The 27227-nt window shown below is 42.3% G+C and overlaps 2 protein-coding genes across 9 annotated transcripts in view; one reads left to right on the forward strand and one right to left on the reverse strand.

Annotated features, from left to right (window-relative positions):
* Positions 1–27227, forward strand: part of shank2b (SH3 and multiple ankyrin repeat domains 2b) — a 166514-nt gene that overhangs the window by 76738 nt on the left and 62549 nt on the right. For all 7 annotated transcript variants that reach the window (XM_032561164.1, XM_032561162.1, XM_032561165.1 and 4 more), the window contains exons 11-12: positions 8298–8364; positions 23423–23849. In XM_032561164.1, coding sequence (XP_032417055.1) covers positions 8298–8364; positions 23423–23849 — 494 coding nt within the window. The remainder of the gene's footprint in view (positions 1–8297; positions 8365–23422; positions 23850–27227) is intronic.
* Positions 9150–14555, reverse strand: LOC116718894 (uncharacterized). 2 transcript variants are annotated; one of them, XM_032561175.1, is made up of 3 exons: positions 13236–14555; positions 13047–13130; positions 9150–10286 (listed from the first exon to the last, which is right to left on the reverse strand). In XM_032561175.1, exons 1-3 carry the CDS (start codon positions 13887–13889, stop codon positions 10233–10235), a joined length of 792 nt encoding a protein of 263 aa, XP_032417066.1. In that variant the 5' UTR covers positions 13890–14555; the 3' UTR covers positions 9150–10232. The 2 variants fall into 2 exon arrangements, with proteins under 2 accessions (XP_032417066.1, XP_032417065.1); XM_032561174.1 differs by lacking the exon at positions 9150–10286 and having other exon boundaries at positions 11759–13130.

Raw genomic sequence — 27227 nt, forward strand, 5'->3', positions numbered from 1 at the left:
GGGTCAGCTTGTGTGATTTGGTTTGGATTTCTTTCTGGATCTCTGAAACTGAATATTGACTCAGATCAGTTTTAGTCTTAGAAATCTGAATCAGAAATTCTATAACCCAAGCATATACTGTACATGTCAGTAGATAGTGATGGACACACTTCTGCTAATAAGAAGCAGCGGAGCTAATTTTTGGGCTAATGCGAGAGTTTTTGGTAATAATGAAGATGTTTAGAGCATCTAGTGTCTAGATAATTTTTTTCAGATGAGTTTTGTAATAATTTCTTGAAGCGCAAACCGTACGGGTAGGTCTGCAATGACAGATTTACTCATAAAATCACTGAGACGTGGTTGGCATTAGCATGGTTATATTTAGCGCTTTAGCATTATTTTCTGCTAAATGCCATGTTGGTGTCATGCTTTAGCATTAACATTTCAGTTAGCGGTGCCCAACACCATCTACACCTTATTCTGTGGGCTCATAGTTTAGTTGTCTCAAATTTTTCACATAACTGTATCTATTAGTAAATCAAAGTGGTTATTATTAAGTATTATGCAACACTTTTCTTTTAAAAGCACTGCTTTTTAAAGCAAAGCCATTTTCTTTGATAGCGAGATGATTTCCTTCCCTACAAAAGCGCAAAGATTGCTGACAATAAGACCCAGCAGCTGCTGTCCCTCAGCTGAGGACGTTCAGCTTAACTGGGGCGGCCAAGTAGAAATCTGTTGCAGAAGAGAAACAAACAGCCGTTATTTTCCTGACAGCAGGCTCAGCGGCTGAACATCAAGCAGCCACTAAACATGTTGGACTCTCACTTGTTGTTGAGTGGAGGAAAAAAATCGCTCTCTTGCACTTACTATCTTTATCATTGTTGCACTCTCCTCCTACACACGAAGCCCAGAGCGGAATCCAACAAGTTTATGCCTGTTTTACAGATGGAAGAGCAGGAAGCTGAAACAGGTAAAGACCAGAGGAATCTGAGCTTCAGGAGTTTTAAAAGCTGTGACTGTCCTGCAGCTCAGTGGACGATGCGTTCAGGCTCAGGTCCAGGTCTATTTATTCATTATTTTCTTGTTAATTAATTTAAAAAACTTTAGGAAACATTTTCATGTGGTTTGCTTAACATCCATGGTAAAGGTTTAATGTATTTTAGATTTTCAGACTGTTGAAGTGGTTTCTAAAGTTTTCCACTTTAGGATATGATAAACATGATCAAGCTTTGAACTTTGACCTCATTTAGAAAAACACTAAAGATCCCAGATTCTTTCCAGCTTCCCTGTAGTTCAGATAAGTTTTCGTTTAGTTTGAGATATGGAATTTGACTAGGCCATTCCAGCGGGATCATTGTCTTGTTGATGACCCAGTTAGGACCAAACTTCATCTGTCTGACTGATGGAGGTCAAAACCTGCTGACTGAGTGAAAACCAGCCCACATCATCATCCCTCCACCACCGTGCTTCAGGTGTTTGTGCTGCCAGACGTCCTGCTGCTTGTTTTCCTTCAACCTTTCCTCTCTGCAGAATGATGGAGTTCAGATGGTCTTAAAATGTTCCACAGATTGATGGGAATTACTGATGTTGTTCCAGTTTCACCTTCATAGTTGATTTGATTCAGTTCTCGTAGCTTTTACGTTTCTAAAGCACGTTTAATCTGTTGATCTCGTGAGTTTACAGGGCAGAAAAAAATGAGCTAAATGTTTGTAGGAATAAAACGGCAGACAAGAGATCAGGTGACATCAATAAAACAGGTCAGAAGTAATTAAATATCATTGGAATTAGAAAACACAATACGGTAGAATAAATTGGGTTCAAGCCGCTGCACCAATAAATTTGAATGCATTTAAAGGTCATCCTCTTTAAATGCATGATGAGATGCTTCATCTCAGTTTTATTTGCATTCTGAAAAATCCTGAATATCAGAGCAGAAACATTACATAACTCTAAACAGGAATACATCTAGACAGAGAGCTCGAACACACATTCCCACCCACACTGCCATACCTCAGCAAAACAACAGAAAGAGGCTCAAACACACAAATTAACTACCTATCATGGCGAAAATAAGTGAAATGATTAAAGAAAAGCAGCTTAAAATGAGAAAAACGTGTTTTCCTTTGTTCAAAATCGGCTCTCTAGACGTGTTTGAAACAAATGTGACAGTTATGAGCTCTTTAAGGAAAAATCTAATTAACTCCAGTTACAAATACGAGTTAGACAACAAAGATTCAAAATAAATCAAATTTACTTAAAGTGAAGGGGCTTTAAGTAAAGATTCTGAAAACTTGCAGTGGTTTGAAATTGTCTACTTATTAAAATTTAAGACTCAAATAAATTTGAGACATTGTGAAAGGAAGTGACTTTATTTTCTGTGCAGCCCTTTAAAGTCTGTAGGACCTAACATTCACATTTTGCACATTTTTGTTTTTCCGTTTGGGTCTTTATAGCTTCTAGAAACAATTAAAGCACAAACAAAATCCCATCCCGTCGTTCTCTGGCAGTTTATTTTTTTCTTGGTGTCTGGAAAACGAGTCATTTCAAAAACCTGTGCTGTTGTGTATCTGCTCATCAATATGCAGCCATTTTCACACGTATATACAGTATGTGAGTGTAAACAGATTTGGGGGCGTGGCCACCAATACCGATTTGCATAAAAGTGACAGCGCTCATTCTGAAAATAGGCAGAACTGATCAGACTGAAATGTCATTATCTAAGAATGATTTTGTTTAAAAAATATATAATAAACATGTTTTTATAGCCTGTAAACTTTTCCTAACCTCTTTAAAAGAAAGCATAATCCCTTTTAATACTTTTGGAGGGTTCTGAACATAACAGTGTTGGACTGTTGGATGGAAACAAAACACTTTGATTTAAAATGTCTTGGATGAAGCTGTTAAGGCTTTACACTAAAAACAAGATGTCCCATGGACATTATGGATATTGTGAATATTATGAGTATTTGAGTTTGATTTGCATTTCTAAAATGGAAGATGCATCATTTCCAGCCAAAACTGCCAGATACCCCAAGCAGAAGGTGGTGGGGCTTTTAGCCCAGACCTGCTGGACGCTATGATGAGTGGAGTTATCTTCATGTTTGTATTTCATATGGAGCGAACGCTCTGCATGTTTCTCAGCTGAAGAGGAAATGGGTTTGATGTCTCCATCATTAGGAGCCAAACCAGCAACTGGAGCTGATTCCTGAAAAGCTTTGCTGCCACGGCTGAATGAGGCGCGCTCCCTGCACGGCCTGTGGGCGTGTGGCGGCCATGCCATCTGATAATATCATGTGTCAGCTCAGCATCTGTGGAAAGTGTGTGTGCGTGTGTGTGGGCGTGTGTGTGTGTGGGTGTGGGTGTGTGTGTGTGTGTGCTCAGTCTTTAAAAGATGTATTGTTTAAGACAACAGAAAAGGAAAAACAGAAAAACAAAAACTCTCTTGTTCTCTCTGAGTTCTTTGTTTTCTTGATGTGAAACTTTTGCAGAGATTTTATAGATTTCAACAAACCGACTCTTCATTTTGTGTTTCTCATCTCTCCAGTCGGATCGTGAATCTTTCTGATCTCTTCAACCTTTAAAAACCAAATGTCTCCATTTTCATTAAACGTTCCTCCATTCTCTACATTTTTCCCTTCTCTGTTCCCACTCTGTCTCAGTCTTAAAGGGACAGTTAGGAAGTTACTGAGGTGGGGTTCTGTGAAGTAGTTAACACAGTCAGTGGCTTACCTGCAGCAGAGACAAAGCCTTCTGAAGTGAGTTTTCAGTTCAGACCCTCCGTCTGAAGGAAAGTGTAGAACAACAAGCTGGTTTTTACCAGGCTGGGTTAGGATGCATGTGGATGTGCCTCTGAGCAAGGCACTTCTCCCCAAGTTGCTGATCGATCAGCGTATGAATGTGTCGTTATGGGTGAGTGTCACTGGGTGAATGTGACTCTGGAGCTTATAGTGGTGAGGCAACAGAAGCAGACACAGAGGTGGCAGAAGAACTAGATCAGAACCGCTAACTGCCCTGTGATATGAGGAACTGAACTGTTCATCTAGACTCATCTGGACCCGTGGTGTTTGGGTCGGCGGTTCTGGAAGGACGGATTATTTCCACTGAGTTCTGTCGTCTTCTTCAGATAAACTCGATCCGACTCCCCAGAGACCTGCTGTCAACTCGGCTCCGCATCCTGGAGAGCGTGATCCGGTGTTGCCTTCAGGCGCTCCTGGTTGACATGTTTCTGTTGCCAACCCAACCGGCTCCCTCCGGCTGTGCAGGAAGTCGCTGTCACCACGGAGACGGTGGTGCTCCACGTTCCCATGACACTTCAGATAAAACATTGTTTTTTTTCCTCCTAGAGCTTTAAATGTGTAAATATTCGTTCGGATTTACAGCTTTTCTTTCCCTTTTTAGCAAATGAAACATTAAATGAAGCTGCTTCTATAACGATGGAGCTGCAGGAAGCTCAACTATTAAAAAATTACATTTTATGGTCAAATCTGGAATTTTGTCTAAAATTAGATGGAAATATTTGGGTCTTTAGACATTATGTTGCATATGAATGTGGGACCATTTTATGTACTTACTGCAGTAATTCATGATCTTATTAGCCTGCAGCAGTAGAAACGAAACATTAACATTCCTGTTGACTCTTTATACTCCGGTTTATTTGACTCGATGATGGAGTCGATGGATCAGCTGATAATCTTCTGTTTCTTTAGAAATCCTTTGGATGCATGAGTCTGGATCTCTCGGTCTGAGCAGTAAATGCTGAGTTGATCCTCCTCTAACCATCATGTTTTGATGAGTTTTCCAGTATAATCCCAGTCTGTTTTGACCTGTAGCTTCCCTTCGTTCCTCTGAAGAACCTTTTGCTCCACTTGACTGAAAGTGTCTCTGAAAGCTCCTCCACATCTTTACCCCCTTCCTGTTATACACAACCATTTGTCTCCGTGACAACCAGCGGAGACCAGGAAGAGAATGGATGTGGGGGCGGCCATGGCAGTAGTGGTGTTGATTGTGGGCGGCAGGATGATAATGAGAGATAAATTGTGACTGTGTTTCCAGCAGCTCATTGGTTAGCAGCTTCACTCTCTGCTAAAAAGAGACTTGAGAGCGCCCCCTGCTGCTCTGGTTTAATTGTGTTGGGGTTTATGTTTCAGTGGAGATGAGTTTACAGGAATTCAGTGTTGGTTTCAAAGACAAAAGTCTGTTCCAGTGCTTCACAGTAACCTTAGCTGAGCTTACATTTCTATCTTCAATATTAACAAATTAGTGACAGAGAGATTTAAACCTGATAGTCCAGTAGACTCGGTTTGATTAGGACCAAAACATTTAACATCTCCAGCTGCTGTGGTTCTCTCTCTCTCTGCTCTGAGTCAAACCAACCTGTTCCCCTCCTGGCCTGTGGGGGCGCTGTACCAAGAACCACTGAAGGAAACGACACAAAAACCTCTAAAGACACTGAGAGCAACTTCCTTCTTCACCAGATGGAAACAAAATGGGGGCGTCAGATTTTAGTGTTGGAGGATTTCTCTTTAGTCTTTGGCTAAAGACCAGGAGCCATTTCTGCTGCTAGCGCTAGGCTAACACGTTAGCTTTAGTTGTATTTACTCAGAATGCCCTGCACCATAGTCCACTTCCTGCTTTTGGAGCGGTCTATGGTTTGATTGGTGTTCACAGAACCAGAGTTTACTTTTTTGGTTCAATTAGCATTCGGACCTCACTAAACGGACTGGATTTGGATTAAAGCGACTGAACGGAGGGAAGGAAGAACACAGGAAAAGACCGGGACCAAAACACACCTCTCTTATTTTCTATGAATAGAAAAAAACAATCAAGATGCAACCATGCTTTCATTTCCTCTAGGTAATCATTAATTCTTTCATGGAGTTGTTATTTTCATTCTTAATATGCTGCAAATAAATGATGGGTCAAAACCTGTGAAGCAATAAACGTTCGGATGCTCCTGGTGCTCAGATGAAGATAATTAATGTTTTTAAAATGGTTTGTTTTTCACAGATTTAAACCTGAAGCAGTTAGATTCTAAGACATTAACATAAAAAACTAATGAGAATATCCTTTTTTTATTTCCTCAACTGTATTTTTACAGTTAATCACCATTTTCAGAAAACAGACTTAATGAAATGATAAAGTGAGCGAGGATACTTGGATCTGGAACAGGAAGTGATGCGCTTGTGCAGCTGAGTAAACTGACTGTTTTGCTGCTTTTATTGCTCAACAATTGTTCATTAAATGAATGACAGAATCTGAAAGTATATGAATAAGAATATTCTGTGTCTCTAAACTCTTTATGGGTGGATAATATGTGATTGTAGTTGGTTTCTGGAGAATATCCGCTCAGTTCCTGGTTCTGCAGAACCTTCAGCATGCAGGATGAATGTAACTGGATCTGTTTCGGTTTAACTGCTGAAAATATTCCAGGGATCATTGAGATGAATCTGAAGCCTTTGATTCGGAGCCGGTGGGTTCAGGTGAAGTTAAAGTAACGGAGCTGTGAATGTTTTTTGTGACATGCTGTAGGAAACCGCTCATGTCAGCTGGAGCTGGTTGGCTCCTGTGGATTCGAGGCCTTCTCTTCGCACAGCAGCTCAGTCAGTGATTCGTCACTCTTGGTGGCATGAGCTCTGGGAGATCCTCCGAATGAGTGGGAGATCCAGCATCCGTCCCCTCCCCCACCCGCTTCTGAAGAAACAGATTTTCCTCCCGAAATATGCTAAAAATATACATTTATTGACATGCTTCTTATTTTGGAGGAAGCCTTTTGTTTTTCAGCTGGATAAACGTTCAGGAAGCGTCACTGTTGATGGAAAACCTCGTTTGTTTCTCCGTTTCCTCAGAACCGACGTTCAGGTTTTTCATCCTGTAGAGACGGATGGGTTCATGGCACCCGCTGCCCAACGCTCCACGAAACAGAGCAGGCTTTCTTATGTAATGCTTCTGGTTTTCCCATGAGATGTGTGTGTGTGTGTGTGAGGGGGGGGGGGGGGCGTGTGTGGGTGTGGGTGTGTACGCAGCACACAGATTAAAAAGGGTCGGTCTGTTTTGAGACGATCTTTGCCTGAACCTGGAGTTTCTTTAGCCTCCTGGTTCTGCTGAGCAAGTCCATGTCAGCACAGAACTGAAAACCTGAGTCCAAATGTTTGGTGCCTCTCTACTGCCTCCTGGTGGACAAGCACTGCTCACACTGTGATCCTACATCCCTGATGGAAAAACATCCAGACTGTGCAGGAAAGACTAATAAGGAATAAACTGGCTATTATTATTATTATTATTATTATTATTATTATTATTATTATTATTATTATTATTATTATTTCTTTACCATACTTACAAAATAATTGCACCTAACATACCAGGCTTTTTCTTTCCAGAAGCGGAAAAAAAAAAAAAAAAAATCAAAGAATAAAGTTGGGGAAAAGAAGCAAATGAGCCGCCATGAGGGGGCGCTGCACTCTGACTGAAGTGACTTTTGCCTTTGTGGATTTTTGTCACTTTGCTGATTCTGCATCCATTTCATGTCCTCAGTGGAGCTGAAGGCAAAACGTCTGAAATGAACCGTAGAGCTGTTTTCAAAATTCAGAACTGCGACTTTAAACTTTGGAAAAACAAAAAAAATAATCAGTTTTATTCTCCATGTTTTCACACCCAAACAAGGAATATATATATATATATATATATTTATATTTATTTATTTTTCCAAAAAAGAAATGATTGTTGCATTAGTGTGAATATGAATGGTTTGGGACGGAGAAACAAACTGAGGGAAGAAACTGTCTCTGTAGCGCCACCTGAAGGTAAAAACCTAAACAGTATGTGTCCAGGATGTGTGGGGTCTGCAGAGATGTTAGCTGCCCTTTTCCTGACCCTTGACCTCTATCGGTCCTGTATGGAGGGAAGGTCGATAGAGTGATGGAGATTATGAGCCAGAATACAGTTTAATTAAATGACTGTTACAGATTAAATGTTATTTTCTGTAAACTCCTGAAAACCAAACATCCCTGTTTTAGTTAGGACTTAACAGATGATGGATTATTATAAGAAACAGGAAGATTCAGAAAGCTTTGGCGCTGGTTGCTATGGCGATTAGGCCCATAGCATGACTCATTCCAAAAGGCAGGTAGAGAGTTACAGACAGAAATATCCATGTTTTAGTGCATACTCTGTAGATGTGGAGATGAAATAAATGGAGTTTTAAACCAGAAAGTTTGAGTCTGACATTTGTTTTGAAATGAAATCTTAAATTAAACCTGACGGGACTGAAAATGTTCCATCTGATGAAACTCCTCATGGCTTCTTGTTGTCCTCTGCAGGTGGCCATTATTGCAGGAAACTTTGAGCTCGCCGAACTCATCAAGAACCACAAAGACTCTGATATAGGTGAGTCCGGATCGTTCCATTTTGTCCCTGCCGAGTCTCTTCCTCAATCTCACTCCGGATACATTTCAAATCCCCCGATCTTTTCATCCTCTTTAATGACTTTCCTTTATAATCCCCATGCTGGATTATCAGTGTGTTGCCGTGGGAACCAAAGTTTATCCTCGCACCAGGACAATCCCGGCGCTGATTCGTCCCTGGGCGTTAGGACGAAGGATGTTTGTCCTGCAGGAACTGATTAAATCAGTTATTTCATTCAGATGTTGTGTTGAAATGCGCTCTGGTTTGATGTGGTTGGGATTTTTTAAACTCGGATCTGCAAGAGAAGTCCTTCTTTTAGCAACCAAACGTCCCCAATGTTTATTCAATTAGTCGTGTTTCAATCAACACTTTCATTAAAATGGTAATATTTCATAACTTCGGTTTCTGAAAGAGATTTTCACGTTCCCTTGAGCTGAGTTAATGTGCTAAAGAACAGATGGAAACAAATTTGATGAATAAGCTCTGATGTAGCAAACGCTGCCATCCATCCTTACCAGAGGCATGAAACTCTCAAAAATGGAAGAACTCGGGCGTGCCGTGGTGGTGTAGCGGTTAGCGCGACCCATATTTGGAGGCCTTCAGTCCTCGACGCGGCCGTCGCGGGTTCGACTCCCGGACCCGACGACATTTGCCGCATGTCTTCCCCCCTCTCCCTCCCCGTTTCCTGTCAGCCTGCTGTCATATAAGGGACACTGGAGCCACAAAATACCCCCTGGAGGGTTAAAAAAAAAAAATGGAAGAACTCTCAGTTTTTCTGAGATCTGTAGTTCATTTTCGTTTTCCATCTCTACTTCCTGTTTGCTGCAGCCAGGCGAAGCCTCAACATCAGATAAAATATGGCTTTACGTAGCCAGGTTGATTCGCTCCAAACCAGTGGACGGAGTTACGACTAAATCACATTTTCTTTTTAGCTTTTTTGCAACATTTCAAAGGTTCACTCAACATTTGCATGTTGATTAGATGGATGTTTGCTGATTCTGTTATTTTGGGATGGCTGCCACTGTGTTAGTACTGGCTCTGTGGGAACAGCGTCTCTACACGCCTGATGTTCACATAACGGATCACAGTATAAAACTGACTTGCGTTTAATTTGTGTCGTCACACATGTATGTGTAACTTTTTCTCCGCAGTGACAAAAAACAGACTGTAGAGCCATTAACTACATATAAATGATTGCACTAAAATTATGAAAATAAAATGTGGATAAAATATATGATCAAGGTTTTGATGTTGTTCTGGAGTTTGAATCCGTCCTCCGATGCCACACTGGAAGCTGGATTACAAACTCCATCTCAGCCAAAGTTTTGAAAACAGGGAACATTTTCCCAATTGAAGTGATCAGAAGTTGATTCCTGATCCCACAAGCACAAAATCATTTCATACAGTTGCAGAATCATTAATAAAGACATTACTATGAGCAGATTATGAGCCTTTAATATCCCATAATAATCCACCAACATCACTGGCTGGTAATCAAGTTCATCCTTTCACAGTGAAACATTCAGCAGCTGCAGTTTTCAGATCACACTCCAACTTTGTTTCACTTTTCATTACAAGAGATTAAAACTGGAACTAAGACTCGAGTCTCAGACCACGAGTCCAAGTCAAGTTTCAAGTCTTTAAGTTAAAAAGTCGAGTCAGAAGTCGAGTTTGAGACTTTGACTCAAATCTGTAAGACGGCTGATGTTCCAGTTGGTGACTGATAATCTCCATGGCGACGGTTGTTGTCCTTATGTAACTGTACTGAGCTGCTTGGTGAAGGAGTGAGTTAGTTGCAGTTGGTCTCGTTTTGTTGCCTGTTAAACTCAGGAAATGATCAGCAGTTTGGTTCAGGTTAACTCCTGGTCCTGGATCAGAACCCGCCTGACCGCTCTGACCCGGTTCTGGTGCCACAGAGACGATTCAGGGATTAGAGAAAATGAGAAAAGAAGAACAGACAAATAAATAAAAAGTAGATGATGGAGGGAAGAGAACGATGAGGCTGAGGGAGGGAGTAATCTAATCTGAAGATGTAATCCTGCCATTGTTGACCTCATCATCAGCAGCGACCCGATGAAAGTGGAACACGACCAAAACTTCTCTGCAGCTGTTGGAGCGACGGCGTCCCGACCAGAACTTCCTGCCTTCGATTTCAAACCAAAGATTCATTTCTCACGACCAGAGACTCAGACCCAAACCAGCTGCACCATCACCTCCACCTCAATCACCCCCCATCACCCTCCATCACCTCCACATCAATACCCCCACACTCCATCACCTCCACCTCCACCATCACCCTCCACCCTCCATCACCTCCACCTCAATCACCTCCACCATCACCCTCCACCCTTCATCACCTCCACCTCCATCACCCTCCACCCTTCATCAACTCCACCTCACACCGCCACACCCATCACCTCCACCTCACCATCACCTCCATCACATCCAACGTCACCCCCCACCCTCCATCACCTCCACAAACACCCCACCTCCATCACCGCCACCCACACCTCCCACCACACCCCCCACCCTCCATCACCTCCACCAAACACCCTCCCACCTCCCCCACCTCCATCACCCCCCACACCTCCACGCACTCCACACACCCCCACACCCTCATCACCTCCACACTCCATCACCCCCACCTCCACCATCACCCTCCATCACCTCCACCTCCATCACCCCCCACCCTCCATCACCTCCACCATCACCCCCACACTCCATCACCTCCACCTCACCTCAATCCCTCCACCATCACCCCCCACCCTCCATCACCTCCACCTCAATCACCCCCACACTCCATCACCTCCACCTCAATCACCTCCACCATCACCCCCACCCTCCATCACCTCCACCTTCCATCACCTCCACACTCCATCACCTCCACCTCAATCACCTCCACCATCACCCTCCACCCTTCATCACCTCCACCTCCATCGCCCTCCACCCTTCATCACCTCCACCCTTCATCACCTCCACCTTTCATCACCTCCACCTCAATCACCCCCACACTCCATCACCTCCACCATCACCCTCCACCCTTCATCACCTCCACCTCCATCGCCCTCCACCCTTCATCACCTCCACCTTTCATCACCTCCACCTCAATCACCCCCACACTCCATCACCTCCACCTCAATCACCTCCACCTCCACCATCACCCTCCACCCTCCATCACCTCCACCCTCCATCACCCCACCCACCATCACCTCCACCCTCCATCACCTCCATCACCCTCCATCACCTCCACCCTCCATCACCTCCATCACCCTCCACCCTCCATCACCTCCACCCTCCATCACCTCCACCCTCCATCACCCCACCCACCATCACCTCCACCCTCCATCACCTCCATCACCCTCCATCACTTCCACCCTCCATCACCTCCATCACCTCCACCCTCCATCACCTCCATCACCCTCCACCCTCCATCACCTCCACCTCCATCACCCTCCACCCTTCATCACCTCCATCACCCTCCACCTCCATCACGCCCACCCTCCATCACCATCACCTGGAAGAACATTTAAACAGTTTGTATTTCTCAGATGAAGTTCAGTTAATCCCAAATATAAACTTAAAATAAACATGTAGAAAAAAATCTTGATTCTAGTTCAGCTGTTATTAGGACCAGGCTACAAAAAATACAATTAAAAGAGTAATGAGAAAAAAGTTTTATGACATTAAAGTCGAGTATAAACTCATAATATTATTAAGTCATAATAAGAAGAAAATTGTGTGACAATAAAGTTGAAATATTAGGATAATAAACTCATCATATTACCAGAATAAAGTTGCACCATTAGGAGAATGATGCAGTAATTTTATATCATGAAAACACTTTCAGAATATCTTCAAGGTTTTATGATAAAAATGTTTCGTCTTTCAAAAAACAGAAAATAAAAACAAATAATAAACATTAATGTAACTGAAATGACTTTTGATTCACAAACTGATTATTTCATTTCACAGAAGAAAAGGCTGAATGTTTTTCCCTCTAGAATAAATTCTAATAATTCCTGTGAGATGTTTTCATATTCATGTTTCGACCTTCATTCATGCTGCTTCATGTTTACTGAAAAATCCATTTTAATGAAAACTGTTTTTCTCTTTGTTAATCTACAGTTATTTATGTTCAAAATGAGCAAACACACAATTTATAAAAATGATTTGAGAAGGAAAATTATGTATAAGTAACAAAAACAGAAAGTTTTACGAAGGCCTAGTCAAAGTCTCAACCTAAAGGTGATTGAAATGTTGTGGTGAGACGGTCAGAGGTCCAAACGTCTGCAAAATTTCAAGTTAATTTCTGAATCATCTGTTTTAGTTTCTCTTGTGGGATAAAAATAACATCTTTAACCACTAAATCAGAAACTACAGGCGCCGTTAATTTCTGCTGTCAGGGTGAAATATTTAAACCACACATCAGCAGCAGGTCTAACGATAACCTGATGAGAAAACCCAAAAACCCAACCCTGTGTTTCCTTTGGCGTGGGGCTCGGCGAACCGGTGAGGAACCGTCAGCCGAGTGTTTTATCGCCTCATTAAGCCGGTTATGAGTTAATCCGTCAGCGGCTTCATCTGTTCGCTGTCGTTTATTCTCATCCAGAGAGCAGAATAATTAAAGTCCGGTTTGAACTGTGTGGAGTCGGGAGGCATCTCACCTGTGGGATCGTTTTCCAAATGAGTTCCTGGTCTCTGGCAGCGGCGGCGGCTTCACATGCACCAAACATGAGCCGGATTATAATCTGTATTTATGCATAAAAACATGAAAATGGGATTAAATTTGGTCCAGAGGAAACTTCAGATGCATCTAAAAGTTTTATCTCCGGTTCAGCTTTTATCAGACTCACCTTTAAAAACCTAACAACACCTGGACATACGTTGAGCAGAACAAACCAAACAGCCTTCAGGATGAACTCCTGCTGCGTTTCCATTTTCTGCTGCAGATTACTGAAGACAATAGCAGATAATCTCCACAGCTGCCAGGATCTGAGGTCACGGAGAAACAATAAAACCCGACCAATGAGAAACTCCAGCATGACGCTGCAGAGCATCATGCTGCTGAATCGGGTTCGATTCAGCAGCAGCTCTGGCGTGACTGCAGATATCTGCTGGTCTCTCCTCCATCCACTGGAAGCCGGAGTTAGGATGATCAGACCCACACTGTGATAATCCCACTGCATCATCCCAACACACACAGACCAGAAAACACCCTGACTCAGCAGTTTCCACTTTTCTGTAGGATTTATGTTGAAGCTGTCAGATTGTTTCTGTTTTTCTGATCTAAAGAGAAAAATGACTTCCTGAAACTCCTGAGCTCCATGATCCATGATCCGGATCCATGATCCATGATCCTGATCCTGATCCTGATCCATGATCCATGTTCCTGATCCTGATCCTGATCCTGATCCTGATCCTGATCCATGATCCATGTTCCTGATCCTGATCCTGATCTGGATTCGGATCGGATCCAGATCCAAATCCTGATCCAGATCCTGATCCATGTTTCTGATTCTGATCCTGATCCAGATGTAGATTTGGATCCAGATTCAGGTCCTGATCCATGATCCATGTTCCTGATGCAGGAATATGTTTCTGCATGTTCCATGATCCAGATCAGGATCCAGATCAGGACCCTGATTCCTGCATCAGGGTTTGTTTATCCAGATTCCAGGAATATAAAGATTTCTTTCCTGTAAAAGTTAAACAGAAATAAAATCCCTGCGCTCTGCTAACAACGTTCAGCTGAAATGACATTTAAAGATTTGCTTTGGTTTCACATTTTGGTTCAGTCAGAAGGTTCCAGGTTGGATCCATTTAACAACGAATCCTGAGATGATTTAGTTGTTAAATTGGAAAAGGACAGAATGTTTAATGTGTGCTGCTCATGTGTGTCGTATTCAGACAATCAGAAGATTGTGGCAAACAGCAGATTAAGACAGTTTAGACTTCGACACCATGCAGTTTGGTCCAACAGCCTGATGATTTTTGTACTTTTTCTCATTTTCTAGAAGCCAAAACTTCTCCTTAATATCTTTAGGTTCTGCAGAACCAGCAGCTCTGAACTGGAACAACTAGAACATTTCCAGTTGAATCACTTTTAAAACCCTTTGTGACGCCCCGGCCTGTTTCTGTCCTGTTAGAACCTTAAATCCCTCAGAAACGCTTCCAGAGAAAATTCCAGGTGGGATTTAATCATTTCTACACATTTTTCTTATTTTAACATTACATTCAGTTCATTTTATGAAGGTTTTTATCAAAGACAGCTAAAAAAAACCAGTGTTGCTTTCTTATTTATTAGACTAAACAGACAGGGTTGCTTCATTTTTCTCATAAGGTGGAAAAAACTGCATTATTTCTTTTACAGATGAAAGAAATAATCTTCTTATTTCATTTTCTGATCACTTTTTTCTGAAATTGGTTTCTAGAAAACAGATTGAACTCAGAAATCGCCTGATTATCAGGTCCAACATAAACACAACAGACGCATGAGGTACAACGGCCTAGTCAATGTTTAAACCTAGTCAATGTTTAAACCTAGTCGATGTTTAAACCTAGTCAATGTTTAAACCTAGTCCATGTTTAAACCTAGTCAATGTTTAAACCTAGTCGATGTTTAAACCTAGTCGATGTTTAAACCTAGTCAATGTTTAAACCTAGTCAATGTTTAAACCTAGTCGATGTTTAAACCTAGTCGATGTTTAAACCTAGTTATAGCTGCAGTGAAAGATCTTTTTAAACTCTGTAACGAGTCAAGATGTGGAAAAATTCAAAGGTCATGAACACTTCAAACAGTTAAATATGTTCAATGTAAATCTGAACTCATAATGTTTCCAGTCAGTGTATCCGGACTGCGTCCCGTTTCCTCCGCGCCGCTGACGAGACAAATTAACGGTCCGGGTCACTTCCTGTCGGCGCGGAGCGACTTCCTGTCAGACTTCACGCTGCGTTTTCTTCCTGCAGAAACAGAATCAGAAGCAAACAGTGACTGCAGTCATGCTGTCGCTGCTGCTGTTAGATTTACATTCCTGGAAGTCCGGATGCGGCCAGTTGGGATCTGGATCAGAACTTTCCAGGCTTCTTTAAAAATCTTAAACCTTTTTTCACTTTAGCTGCTTTCTCTGTTGGACCATTTTAAAAAGAGTTTTTGTCCTTTTTAAGCAGTTTAGGTCATGAAAATGTTCTTGAACTCAACGGAAGAATGAATATTTACTCAAAGCTGAGAACTTTGACAGAATCAGTTTTAATAGAATCTCTCAGCTGTTTGTTTGCAACAGAAACTCTGTTCTCAGGTTTCTCTCCTCGGCTCTGGAACAAACTCCCTGAAAACCTGAGACATGCAGAAACTGTTGGATTTTTTCAATGAGAGCTGGAAACATGTTTCTTCTGATCCAACAGTCTGACTAACGAACTCTTCGCCTACTGAGTTCAGTTTGAAGTCAGATTTAATTTGGTTACATCTGTTTCTTTTCTGCTTTATTTTCTTCCTGTATTTCCTGTCTGAAGCATTTCGGATGCCCAGTGCATGATGGGTAAATAAACAAGCTTTTAACTTGGTGAAAAGCTTGTTGGGACGTGTGGGATGGAACCGGCCCAGTTGGGTTCTCCCAGCAGCAGAACCACGGTGATGGAGGACATTGTTTCATCATGTAGGCCACACGCTGGAGTGACTGTACCACTCTGGATGTGAAGGACCGCCCCTCTCTGAGTTGCTAAGCAACAACAAGGACTCCTTCCTCCAAAGAAGCGGCTCGGTTTCCTGTCCCTTCATCCCTCCTTCCAACATCTGGCTGAAGGAAATCCGTTTCTTCAACTCTGGTTTCCAGTAAAACCAGCTGCTTGTTTCAGTGAAGTTCTTCAAGTCAAAGTCAAATAAATCAGCCCAGATATCTGGGAGAAAACGTGGATCTGCACCAGTCTAGTTCGTCCTTAGGAACAGTTTCCAGATGCCTAGAACATCCACTGAAATCAGAATCGCATCTAAAATGATCAAATCTGCAGGAAGAGAAACTTTACAGCTTGAAATCAGAGTTTGTTTTCATATTCATGAACAGCCACTGAGTCCCAGCGGTTTTCCTAATTCCTTCTCAGCCTGGATCTGACGTCGTTCCTGTTTCATCCAAACAAACCTGAACGATCTGAGCGTTGCACCAGAAACTGGTTTTCCTGCTGAGGTCACACAGTGACTGTAGCCTTTTTATTCATGAGATAAATTTAGGTTGTTTACGTCCACATCAAAGCTTTTCTCATCAAATTTCACCTAAAAACAATATTGAGATTTTTATTTTGTGTTACTGTCAGACTTTCTCATTAAATGTTCTCCTCATGCTTCAATTCAGGGTTTTGTTGAATCATTTGGTTATTTTTGCTCCTGTTTTCTGGGTTAAATCATAATCTGGATGTTCTCTTCTTTTTAAATCTTTCTTCATGTGCAGTTAAAGTCTTGGCCGTCTTCTCACTCCTCTTTCGACTCGTAGACGCTGTTTTCACCTCCTCTCATGGCTTCTGAGTCTTTCTTAGTTCAGCTGCAAGCAGAGGAGGTGATGAAGTTAAGAGCTCATCTTCACTGAATCCATTGTTTTATTCCTCTGTTTTTTAATTTCTGTAAAATGTGCATTAATAGTGTTGGTTGCCACACATGCTTGATCATTTGGAGCATGTTGACTGTGGCCCCTCCTCCAGTCGGCTGTTTGTAGCACAAAGAAGTAAAAATGCTATATGTATCAAATATAATGTAACACCTTTAAATTGGGTGTCTGTCTCTTTAAAACCTCCTGAAGCTCCGCCTTCAGCAGCTCCTATGATGAGCTCAGCAGTTCCACCAGAAGCTTGCTAGTTGCTGCTGGCTAGTCTGAAGGAGCTGAGATTAGCTTAAAAGATGAAATGAATTCTCAAACATGCATGAAAGAATGAAAGCAACAGTCCAGGTATGTTTTAAATGAGGAAATAACATTATGACATGATGTAAATGATCCTGCTCCTTTAAAAATTCCTTTCAGTCCTCCGGGCCACCTTCTTGCTCCGCCCCTGCATGTTATTTAAAATCTGTTTGCTGTAAGTGGCCAGTTGTTTATGATCTGCAAATAGAAAATGAAGCTTAAATTGATCAAATGTTTGATTATAAAGTCAAATCCTGCAGCTTTGGTCCAGATATTTCACCCGGACTTTCTCCCCTCTTCATGGGTGAGAAAGCAGGGAGGGAGGAAATGGGCGGGGCTACGTGCACGCGCTGGTGCGAGCGGAAGAGCGCGCGCTGGTTTTAAAGCAGGCGGTGGCAGCAGCAGGTGCGGGATGATGTGCGGGGCGCCGCGGAGGAACCGTCGCTGCTGTCCGCGGTGCTGAAGCGGAAACTTCCGCCTCCTGAGAGTCCAGTCGGACCGGCAGCGAAGCGACCATGAAGTCCATCATCAATGCCTTAAAGAAGGAAGGTAAGCGGAGCCCCGCGTCTCTTCACGCACTTTCCGGAGCAGCTGGGCGCGCAGAGTTGGCTCAACTTCAGCCGCCCAACCCAGCCGAACCGAACCGGACTGTGGTCCATTTAAAACACCAGCCGAGTTGATTTAGAGCGTCTCTGTCGGGATGTGGGAAGGTCGGCGCGGATTTCCGAGGCGGCGGCGGCGGCAGGGGAGCAGTTTATAGGTCAGAGATGGAAAATGGGACTCCGGCTCAGTGAGAACACCAACATAGACCCGAACAGAACCCGAACAGAACCGGAGCAGGACCCGAACAGGACCAGAGCAGCCCGTCCATCTGGCTGTGTGTGAAACAAAGCTGGCAGGGTCGCGTTTTCTCTCCTTGATGAAAGCAGCAGCAGAGCTGATTATTCTAGATATTTGATGATGTTATAATATTCTATGTTAGGGGGAATAAATTGGTCTAGATGTGCAGCTGAATATGATCCATCCAGGAAACAACCTTATGAGAAACTGATCCAGAAAAGCCTCCCTTGTAAATATTCCCTTTCTGCAACAGGAAATGTGTCACTGACAATTTAAACTCCATTTTTGCTCCATTTTCCTGCAGAGTTGCAGAAGTTGTTCTCCAGGTTTTTTAATCCTTAAAAACATGAAGAATTTCAGATTTTACTCTAAATAAAGTTTAACTCTTCGGCTTTTTCTTGGTTTGATGTTAAATCGTGTCGTTGAGGAAACTGAGAACTGTGAGCGTTTCTCGTGGTTAGTTGAGGTTCCAGGAACTTCTGAATCATCAACACGTTGCGTCAGCGCTGACATGCTACTAACAGATAACCAGTTACCCATGAGTCATCTCATGAATGCAAATCACTGCATTTATTAAATTAAATCACTGAGTCGTCATTCCTCAGCAGAAACTCATGAGGACAGAGTTAAAGGATCTTTAAAAACCATCTTTAGATTAAAATAATCGTTATTAATCTCTTTAAACTTGTGTGGTTGTCAGTAAATTTCCTCGTCATTAAGCGTCTCCAGTGCAGCCATGTTGGTTCGCTGCTCTAAATGAAGGATGAATCAGAAAGTTGAGCTTCATGTGTTCATCGTTATCAGACCGACTGAGCTGGCCTCACCCAAACCCCACATGCTACTTTAAAACATTAATAAATCATTAATATTTTTAAAGAGAGATGAATGTGTTAATGCATGAAGGTGGCACAGAGAAGATTGATGATAGGGTGTGGAGGATGAGTGTGATGAAAGGCTTAGAGTAGAACAACAGCAATGAGTCAGAATAGGACAATGACTGGGACAAAGGACATTTAAGGTGGGATCGAAAGTGGTTGTAAAATGATGAAGATGATGAATGGGTTAAAAAGGAATAAAGATAAATAAGAGAAGGCATCATAGAAGAGAAGAAAGATGAGTGGGATGAGGAGGGGATGTTATGAGGCATGGGGGGATGAGTGGGATGAAGACTGATAGTAAAGAATCAATAATAGTGGTTTATAAATGAGGATGAGGGAGATGAGTGGGATCAATTGGATCATAAGGATGGATGAAGAGGGCTGTGCAGTGGTGCTGTTGGTAGAACTGCCTTGCATCAAGAAGGTCCTGGGTTCGATTCCCGGCCCGGGGTCTTTCTGCATGGAGTCTGCATGTTCTCCCAGTGCATGGTGGGTTCTTCCTCCCACAGCCCAGTCTCTGTGTTGCCCTGCGACAGACTGCGACCTGTCCAGGCCACCTGTCCAGGTCACCTGTCCAGGCCACCTGTCCAGGCCACCTGTCCAGGTGACCCCGCCTCGCCAGCAACCTTAGCTGGAGCAGCAGCACCTCCTGTGTTAGAAATGAATGAGTGGATGAAGAGGATTAATCGAATGGTTAGAGACCAGGTGGTCGTGTAGAGGATGAGTGGGATGAAGAGTCTTAAAGATGAGTGTATAAATGAATTTGTACAGACGGATGAGGAGGACGAGACGCTGTAAGGAGGAAGATTAAAACTTTGGTTTTAAACAGAGAAGAGTTGAATCGATGGGGTATTTTATTTTAGTTAATAGATTAACGTTTATCATTTACTTTTAAATTAAATGTTCTTTTAAACAATCGGCTTTTTGCCACATTGCAGTGAAAGTAGCTGGATGACCAATATTTCTATCTAACTGGATCACGCTGCCATCTTTGAAATAGAAGTTTTTGTTTCTATGAAATCTTGTTTCTGTTCTCCATGGTGGGACTTTCTCCTGAGTTTGGTTTTACAAATGACTCATAAATAATAAATCCTGTTTGTGCAGCTAAAACTTGTTAATGTAGAATAAACGAATCCAAAAGCCTTCCTGACATTTCCTTTAAATCCCAGCTGAAGTTGACAGTGAGGTGACGGGAGGCGAACAGAGCCGTCTGCTGTCAGAGTTAACCACCGCCTGTCAGGCGCTGTGCGGCGCCGCGGCGCCGTCACGCCGCAGCCTCTTTGTCTCCAACATTAACGGCACAAAAGGTTGGACTGATTATCAAAAATATGAACCTCCCATATCGACAGCTGTAAACTACGGTTCAACAATTACACTTTTTCACAGTTTCTTTATGATAAGCCTGATCGTTAATTATGTTTTATGTGTCGTTAAAGTTTTTAAAATCGTGTTTAGTAATTATCTGTATAAACACTAAAGTCAGACTGAGTTATCATTTAATTTCTTAAATCCAACCAAATCAGACCAGAATCAAATGTTGAAATGTAATAATTAATTAATAATTTGAACAATTATAACTTTGAATAGATTTAATTCCGATTTTAAAACTAAAAAATATCCTGTGAGGATATTAGAGTTGATCCAAAGTGTTTGGGGTTTGAAATGTCACACAAACAAAAATGAAGGTTATTTATTGTCACAATTTGAAACTAACCATTTAGCTTGCTAACTAATTGTTTAGTTTGAAACTGAATACTTAACTTCAAACTAAATGTTCAAAGTTAAATATTTAACTTCACACTAAATGTTTAGCATGGAGCTAAATATTTCAGATTTATTTAGTTGGCCAGCTGAATGTTTAGTCTGAAGTTAAATTGCTAATTAAATATTTAGCTTTGTACTAAAATTTTGCTCTCTAACTAAAAAGTAATTCCATCAGTTCTGGAGGCTCTGAGGTCCTGGGTTGTTGGAGATTTTCCTGCTGACTGGCTGAGCAGGCGGTGACTGTCAGGATATCTGGAAATAATAACCTGGTTTCTGCTTAATTCCGTATGAAAACCGTCCAACATTTTCTGAAGGTTTCAGATCAAACTGAGTCTTCGCTGTCGGACTCAGCCAGGCTGATTTCTGCTCTGCAGGATTTTCTTCCTGCAACTGTTTGATTCAGAAAGCCTCCAGTTATAGTTATAGAGGGTCTATAAAGCTTTGTCACACGGTGGCTGTGTGTGTGTGTGTGTGTGTGTGTGTGTGTGTGTGTGTGTGTGTGTGTGTGTGTGTGTGCGTGTGTGTGTGTGTGAGCCCTGCAGTGAACCACTTTAAAATGAAGAATAGCTCTGTGTCACTACCTGTATTTGATCTGTATTTTGTTTCCTGCAGGACAAACTGAAACCTGGCTGATGGTTCATGTTTACATGATTCAGTAGAAACCTTTAAAAACTGGTTCAGGTCTGCAGAGCTGTGAGATGAAGGTTTTCTCCTGCTGCTCTGATCAGGCCTCCAGGTGAAACCACCTCACAGCGTTCAGTTAAATGTCTCTGAACGACGTTAACGGCTCATTTTTCAGTTCTGTCCCACCACAAAACTACGTTTTATCAACTGAGCTGGAGGTTTTATTGATGCTGCAGCGGCGCGTCACCATTCAGGGTTATGATTATGTGTAATGTACGTCTATATTTTGCTGATTAGAATCAATTTTACTAGAAAGAGGAACACAAATTATTTTTTCATATTTCTTCTCTAAACTGAATTCCCTGATCTGAAATCTGATGAATCTTAGCAGCCTGGGTTTTTATTTATTTGTATAAAAAGTTGGAAAATAGCTTTACTTTGTTGTCCTCTTGACTTATAAATGAGATTATCCCTTTCAGGACTCTGAGTTTAATCAACAGATCTATGTATAATCTGAATGATTTTATTTTCTTTGTACTGTTCCTGTTCCTGTGTTTTTTATTTCCAGATAAAATCTATCATTTAGCTTTAGCATCTCGTACCCTCCAGACTCCGTCATTCCAGCGACTTTATGTCCTTGGTTTTATGTTTGGGTTCAAATGTGGATCATGAAAATTCAGCCAAGGAATTTCTCAAAAAAACTACAACATATTTAATATTTCCTCAATGTCTTTTTGAGACTTTGTCGTCTTCCTGAAATTTGTCCTCAGGTTGGACAGCCGGTCTCCAGACTGCTGGACTTCAATCTGAAGGGACGAATGTTCAGACTTATGAATTTTGCAGGATTCTTCCACACTGTGAATCAGAAGCCAATCAGGTGTCTGTGGAGATTTTTTTGCTGTTTCTGGGACGATGGGAGCGTCTCAAACGTTCAGCTTGTTGCTCACTTCAGAGAAGCAGAAACCTTACGACTTCCACGCTGCAGTAAAGACAAACTGATGATTCTTTCAACAACCTGATCTGAGTTTCTAAATGCATGTTGATGCGTTTTTTGGCGAGCAGCATGGAGCCGCAGCCTGAGGAAGCGGCTCTGAAATGTGAGAGCTCATTAGCCGTTCGCACCTCGTCCACACGTCTGCAGCAGACGGAGGGAGGGAGCCTCACATGTTAGTCTGATGATGATGATGATGATGATGATGATTACTCATCGATTCCCCTTCAGATGACCGAGAGCAGAAGCTTCAGAGATGAGCCTGGCTCCGGTACCGGTACCAGTTCTGGTTCTGGCCAGGCAGGCGAAGGGTTAAAACTGATCTGATCCTGATAATCGCTGTGATGATGCTGAGACGAAGAGCAGAGCTGAATCAATAACTAATAATCAGTTAGTCGCACCATTTATTCAAATCAAATCAATCAACCAAAATGTGTTAAAAGTTTGTTATCAAGAAAAATGTATCATGACAGAATTAAATGTGTTTTTACAGAACGGCATGAAGTCCAGATCCAGAACTCATTTCTTCATTCTCACTTCGCTCAACATCTGGAGTATAGACTCGGAGTAAAAACTATTTTATGGAGGAACAATAAACACAGAGCAGCAATTAAGTCAAAACTGTACAAAAGTATATAAACAATTTACATTTAAGATAAAAAAACAGACTTTCTTAGTCTGTGAATCTGTTTCACTCAGTCGCTGTGATTCTGTTTGATTGTTTTCCTGTGAATCAGAAGAATCTGGTTTCTTTCCAGTCTGAACTCCTGCAGCAGAACCACCTGCAGCTCAGGTCGAACAATCACTTGTGAACCGGTCGATGTTCCCACCAATCAGCCTCCAGTCGAGTCAATAAACCTTCTAATTCTGTCTGCTAGAGTGGAAGTGAAATATGATGATAATGAAGGTCTGTGTAAACTGTCTGTCTGAGATGTTTTCCTCTGTGAACGATGAACTTCAGGCGGTTTAGAGAGACCTGCTCTCCTCCCAGGCTGAGCAGCTGATTCACAGATTTCAGTTGAGTTTTTCCTGTAGAGACTAACAGTGTGTTTTCCTTCCAGTGCCTTTCCGTGAGGCCCCAGCCTACTCCAAGCGCCGGCGGGGTCCGTCCTCTGGCAGCGGAAACGGCCAGTCCCTGTCCTCGCTGTCGGCGCCCCGGGTCCTCCTGCGCTCCAACAGCGACAACAACCTTTCTGTGAGCCAGTACCAGCAGCAGCAGCAGCACGGTTCCCCTGGAAACTGGGCCCCCCATCTGCAGCAGCACCAGAGCCACCAACACCGGGCCCCCCAGCAGGGCCACGCGCAGCCTGGCTCCTCAGCTTTGCACCGCAGCCTGTCCCCCCAGCTGGTCCAGCAGATGCCCAGCGGCAGCCCCAATGGCAACGTGGTGGTCCGCACTATGGGGCGGGGGGCCAGGAGCCGCTCCCCCTCCCTCAGTCGGCTGGGCGAGGAGAGCCGGCGGGCTCAGACCGCACAGCGGCAGCCCAGGTGAGTCCAGAACGCCGCCTGGCAGCAACAGACTCTCTGGGATTATTCTGGGAATCTCTGGTTCCTTCAGCTGGACTCTTTGGGATCTAGGGTGTTTCTATAGAGCTGCAGTCCTACAGTTAGGTCAGGTCAGAGGGATCAAAAGGTTAAAGGTCACAGAAGAGAATGATAGGGAGGAAGAAAATAAGCAATATTTTTCTCATATTGTGCAGCGCTGATATAAAGATGTTTCCATCTCTCCATTGGCACAAACATCTGTAGTATTCTACAGTTACTGGTCTTCAGACAAAACTTATGACAGCAGTTATCATGTCCAGGTAATAATTCAGGATGTTTTCCATCTGATAATCCACTCGACTCGGTTCAATTAGGGATCAGAACTTCAACATTTGTTCACCTCCAGCTGCTGTGGCTCTTTTTCTCTCTGCTGAGTCAAATCAACCTGTTTCCCTCCTCGCCTGTAGGGGCGCTGCACTGAGAAGCACTAAAGGAAACACAAAGACCTTCAGAGTGCAACTTTCTTCTTCATGAAATGGAAATAAAAATGTAGTTGGATAATTTCCCTCCTGTCTTTGGCTAAAAACCAAGACACATTTCTCCTGCTAGCGCTAGGCTAGCACGTTGTTTGGGTTCCATTTACCCATAATGCCCTGCGCTGCAGTGCACTTACTGCTTTTGGGGCGGTCTCCGGTCTGCTTGTTTGTATTTGAACCTTTTCTGCTTCTGCTGGTTTCCAGGTAACGTGTTAAAGATTTCACAGACTGCGTGGCTAACACGAGTTTCAGGATCCGATCTCTGGACTTCATGAGGTGATGCTCTCCTGTGGTTCTGTTTGTCTTTGTTGAAGCTGTTTTTGCTTCTGAATGGTTGGAAATTCCTGAAACCCAGCTGGAATAAAAAACTGGGAAAATTCAGCAGCTCTCCTGTCGGCTGCTGAATGCCTCCTGATTCTTGGTCCTTATGAAGGTCAGAGCCGTTCAATGTTCTTCTGCTGTGATGAAGTGAGTCACCATCTGAACTTGAGGACATTATTTCTCATTCTATAAATACACACAAGAGACTTACTGCAGTATATTAATTATCTTTTAATATTTGTTTGTTATTTTTTGTAAACCTACATGTTTTGACTCACTTGCTGCCATTACACCTGAATTTCCCCACTGGGGAACAATCAATCAATCAATCAAATTTTATTTGGATAGCACATTTCAGCAGCAAGGCATTTCAACAATAAAGTTATTATTATTATATTAATAAACTCACCTGCTTCAGTCTGTGAATCTCCGGTGCATAAAAATCCCATTCAGATTCCAGTCACCCCCATAACGCGGCCGACTGGCGCAAACTTGCAGCAAACTGTGAAATGTGTTGGAAACACATCAGTCATGCAAACTCCTAACGCCAAATAGTTGTTTTTATCCCGAGCTAAAAACAACAAAAAATTCAACCTAAGGAAATAGAAGCAAAACAGCAAATATAAAACTGACTAAAAAGTTAGCTATGCTAACTCTAAAGCACTGATCGTCATTAGTTCTGCTAACATTAAGCTCCTATTCCAACACAGACCTTAGCAAAAGCTAATTCTAAGGTGCTAAGTTCAACCATTTTCATAGGTAGCAAAGTTACCAAAAAAGCTAATGTGCTAAATAAAAAAATCACTGTGCTATTAGCGCATTAGCAGAAGTGTTCCTATCAGTGAACGCTGCAAACTCCCTCCACACAACGGAAGTCCTCCAGACCACTAGGCGGAGTCTGGAGCAGGTTATGGTACCTATAAATATGCTGCCGTTCCATAATGTTGAAAATGACGGCGTGTTTGAAATAGACTTCCTCCAATTTTATTCCAGACATCCCGTCTTTGCCGAGGGTTTGGACCCGTATGTTGTGTTGGTCAACTCCCCCTAGTGGTCTGGAGGACTTCTGTTTTGTGGAACTTAAGTAGTTCACAAATTAAATATTTAACTATCCAGTTTAATAAGTTGCTCTAAATTGAGCATTCAGTTTAGAGCTAATTATTTAGTTTGCAAACAATATTTTTTTGTGAACAAAATATTTAGCTAGTTAAATATGAAGTTTGCCAGTTACATATTTAACTTGCTAACAAAGCGTGGAGCTAAATGGTTACTTTGTAAACTAAATATTTAGCGTTCTTATTAAATATTTAGTTTGAAACTGTGACATATATAAATGAATAAATAATGTGGTGAAATATTAACCCCATTTTTTCATGTCATTACAGACTAAAAAATCCAAAGTATTAACTTCTGATGCGTAACTAAACATTTGGTTTGAAAGCTAAGAGTTGTAAGTAATAAAGTTTTTGAAGTTAACGGTGCAAAGCGGCGATCGAGTAACAGAGGCAACATGATGTTTAACAGTCAGGGTAACTGATCTATGTTTGATGCACCAAGAGATAAAGAATCACTTCTGATTTAATATTTTTGTCAATATTATGAACACAAACCAAAATGACAAGAAAACCATTTTGAAATAAATCCTCGCCACTCAGACAAACACACACTGAGCCGCTGTGTAAGCTTTAGAGCTGATGCTCTTCTGCTTTCTGTTTAACTGTTCAGTCAGGATTTCCTGCTGGTTCAGATTTAAAAAAAAAAATCTGCTTTTCAGATCAGATTTTACTATGAAAGATAATTACCTCGAGGGATCCATAACCGTTCCTCATGAACGAAGTAAAAATGCTCCAAAATGTCAAAAATCCTTCATTAACAGCAGAATTAATATTTGTTTTAACAACACAAAATGATAAAAATGAACTTTCTCACTCTTGCTTGTTCATTTTTAGGATATAAAATATTAAATCCATAAAAGGAGAAGGTTTTTCCTGTAGTAGCTATTTTTGGTGGTGGGTTGTTTCTTCGTCTACTGTACCTACAGTATTCACCCCCCATGGCTTCCTCTGGGAAACGTGCCACCGCAAAGACTCCACTGTAGCTACAGCAACGGTTGCCATGGCTGCCTGGTTATGGGATGCCTCAGATGCTACATGTGGATGTATGCATGCACAGGTTCATTCAGAAACCTGCTCAGCATCTGTGCAGCAGACTGTGACACGCGGCGGATAAACGATGGGAGAATGACGTAACTGTCAATCCAGATTAAGACACCTGATCCCTGCTTCTTCTTCCTCTTCCTCCTCCTCCTCCTCCACTCTCCTGGCAGATGGGTGCACTCGGATCGCTGCCCACTCTCTGTAGCTCACAGTTCTCATACGTTCCTTTACATTAAGGTGTGAGAAGAGGATGATGGAGGAAGCTGCAGTCGTCGTCTGACTTCTGTGCAGTTCTGCGTGTTTCTGTCTGACTCGGCTGTAAAGCAAAGTGAACAGCAGTCAGAAAGTTGTAGGTTTGATTCCAGCTT

The sequence above is a fragment of the Xiphophorus hellerii genome, chromosome 4, assembly GCF_003331165.1.
Source record: "Xiphophorus hellerii strain 12219 chromosome 4, Xiphophorus_hellerii-4.1, whole genome shotgun sequence".
Classification (NCBI taxonomy): domain Eukaryota; kingdom Metazoa; phylum Chordata; class Actinopteri; order Cyprinodontiformes; family Poeciliidae; genus Xiphophorus; species Xiphophorus hellerii.

Coding starts and splice junctions, on each gene's coding strand:
- LOC116718894 (XM_032561174.1), bottom strand. CDS start 13,889: ATGGATCAGGATCTGGATCAGGATTTGGATCTGGATCCGATCCGAATC. Junction 13,131..13,235: donor GTGTTGTTAGGTTTTTAAAG/GTGAGTCTGATA, acceptor GCATAAATACAG/ATTATAATCCGGCTCATGTT.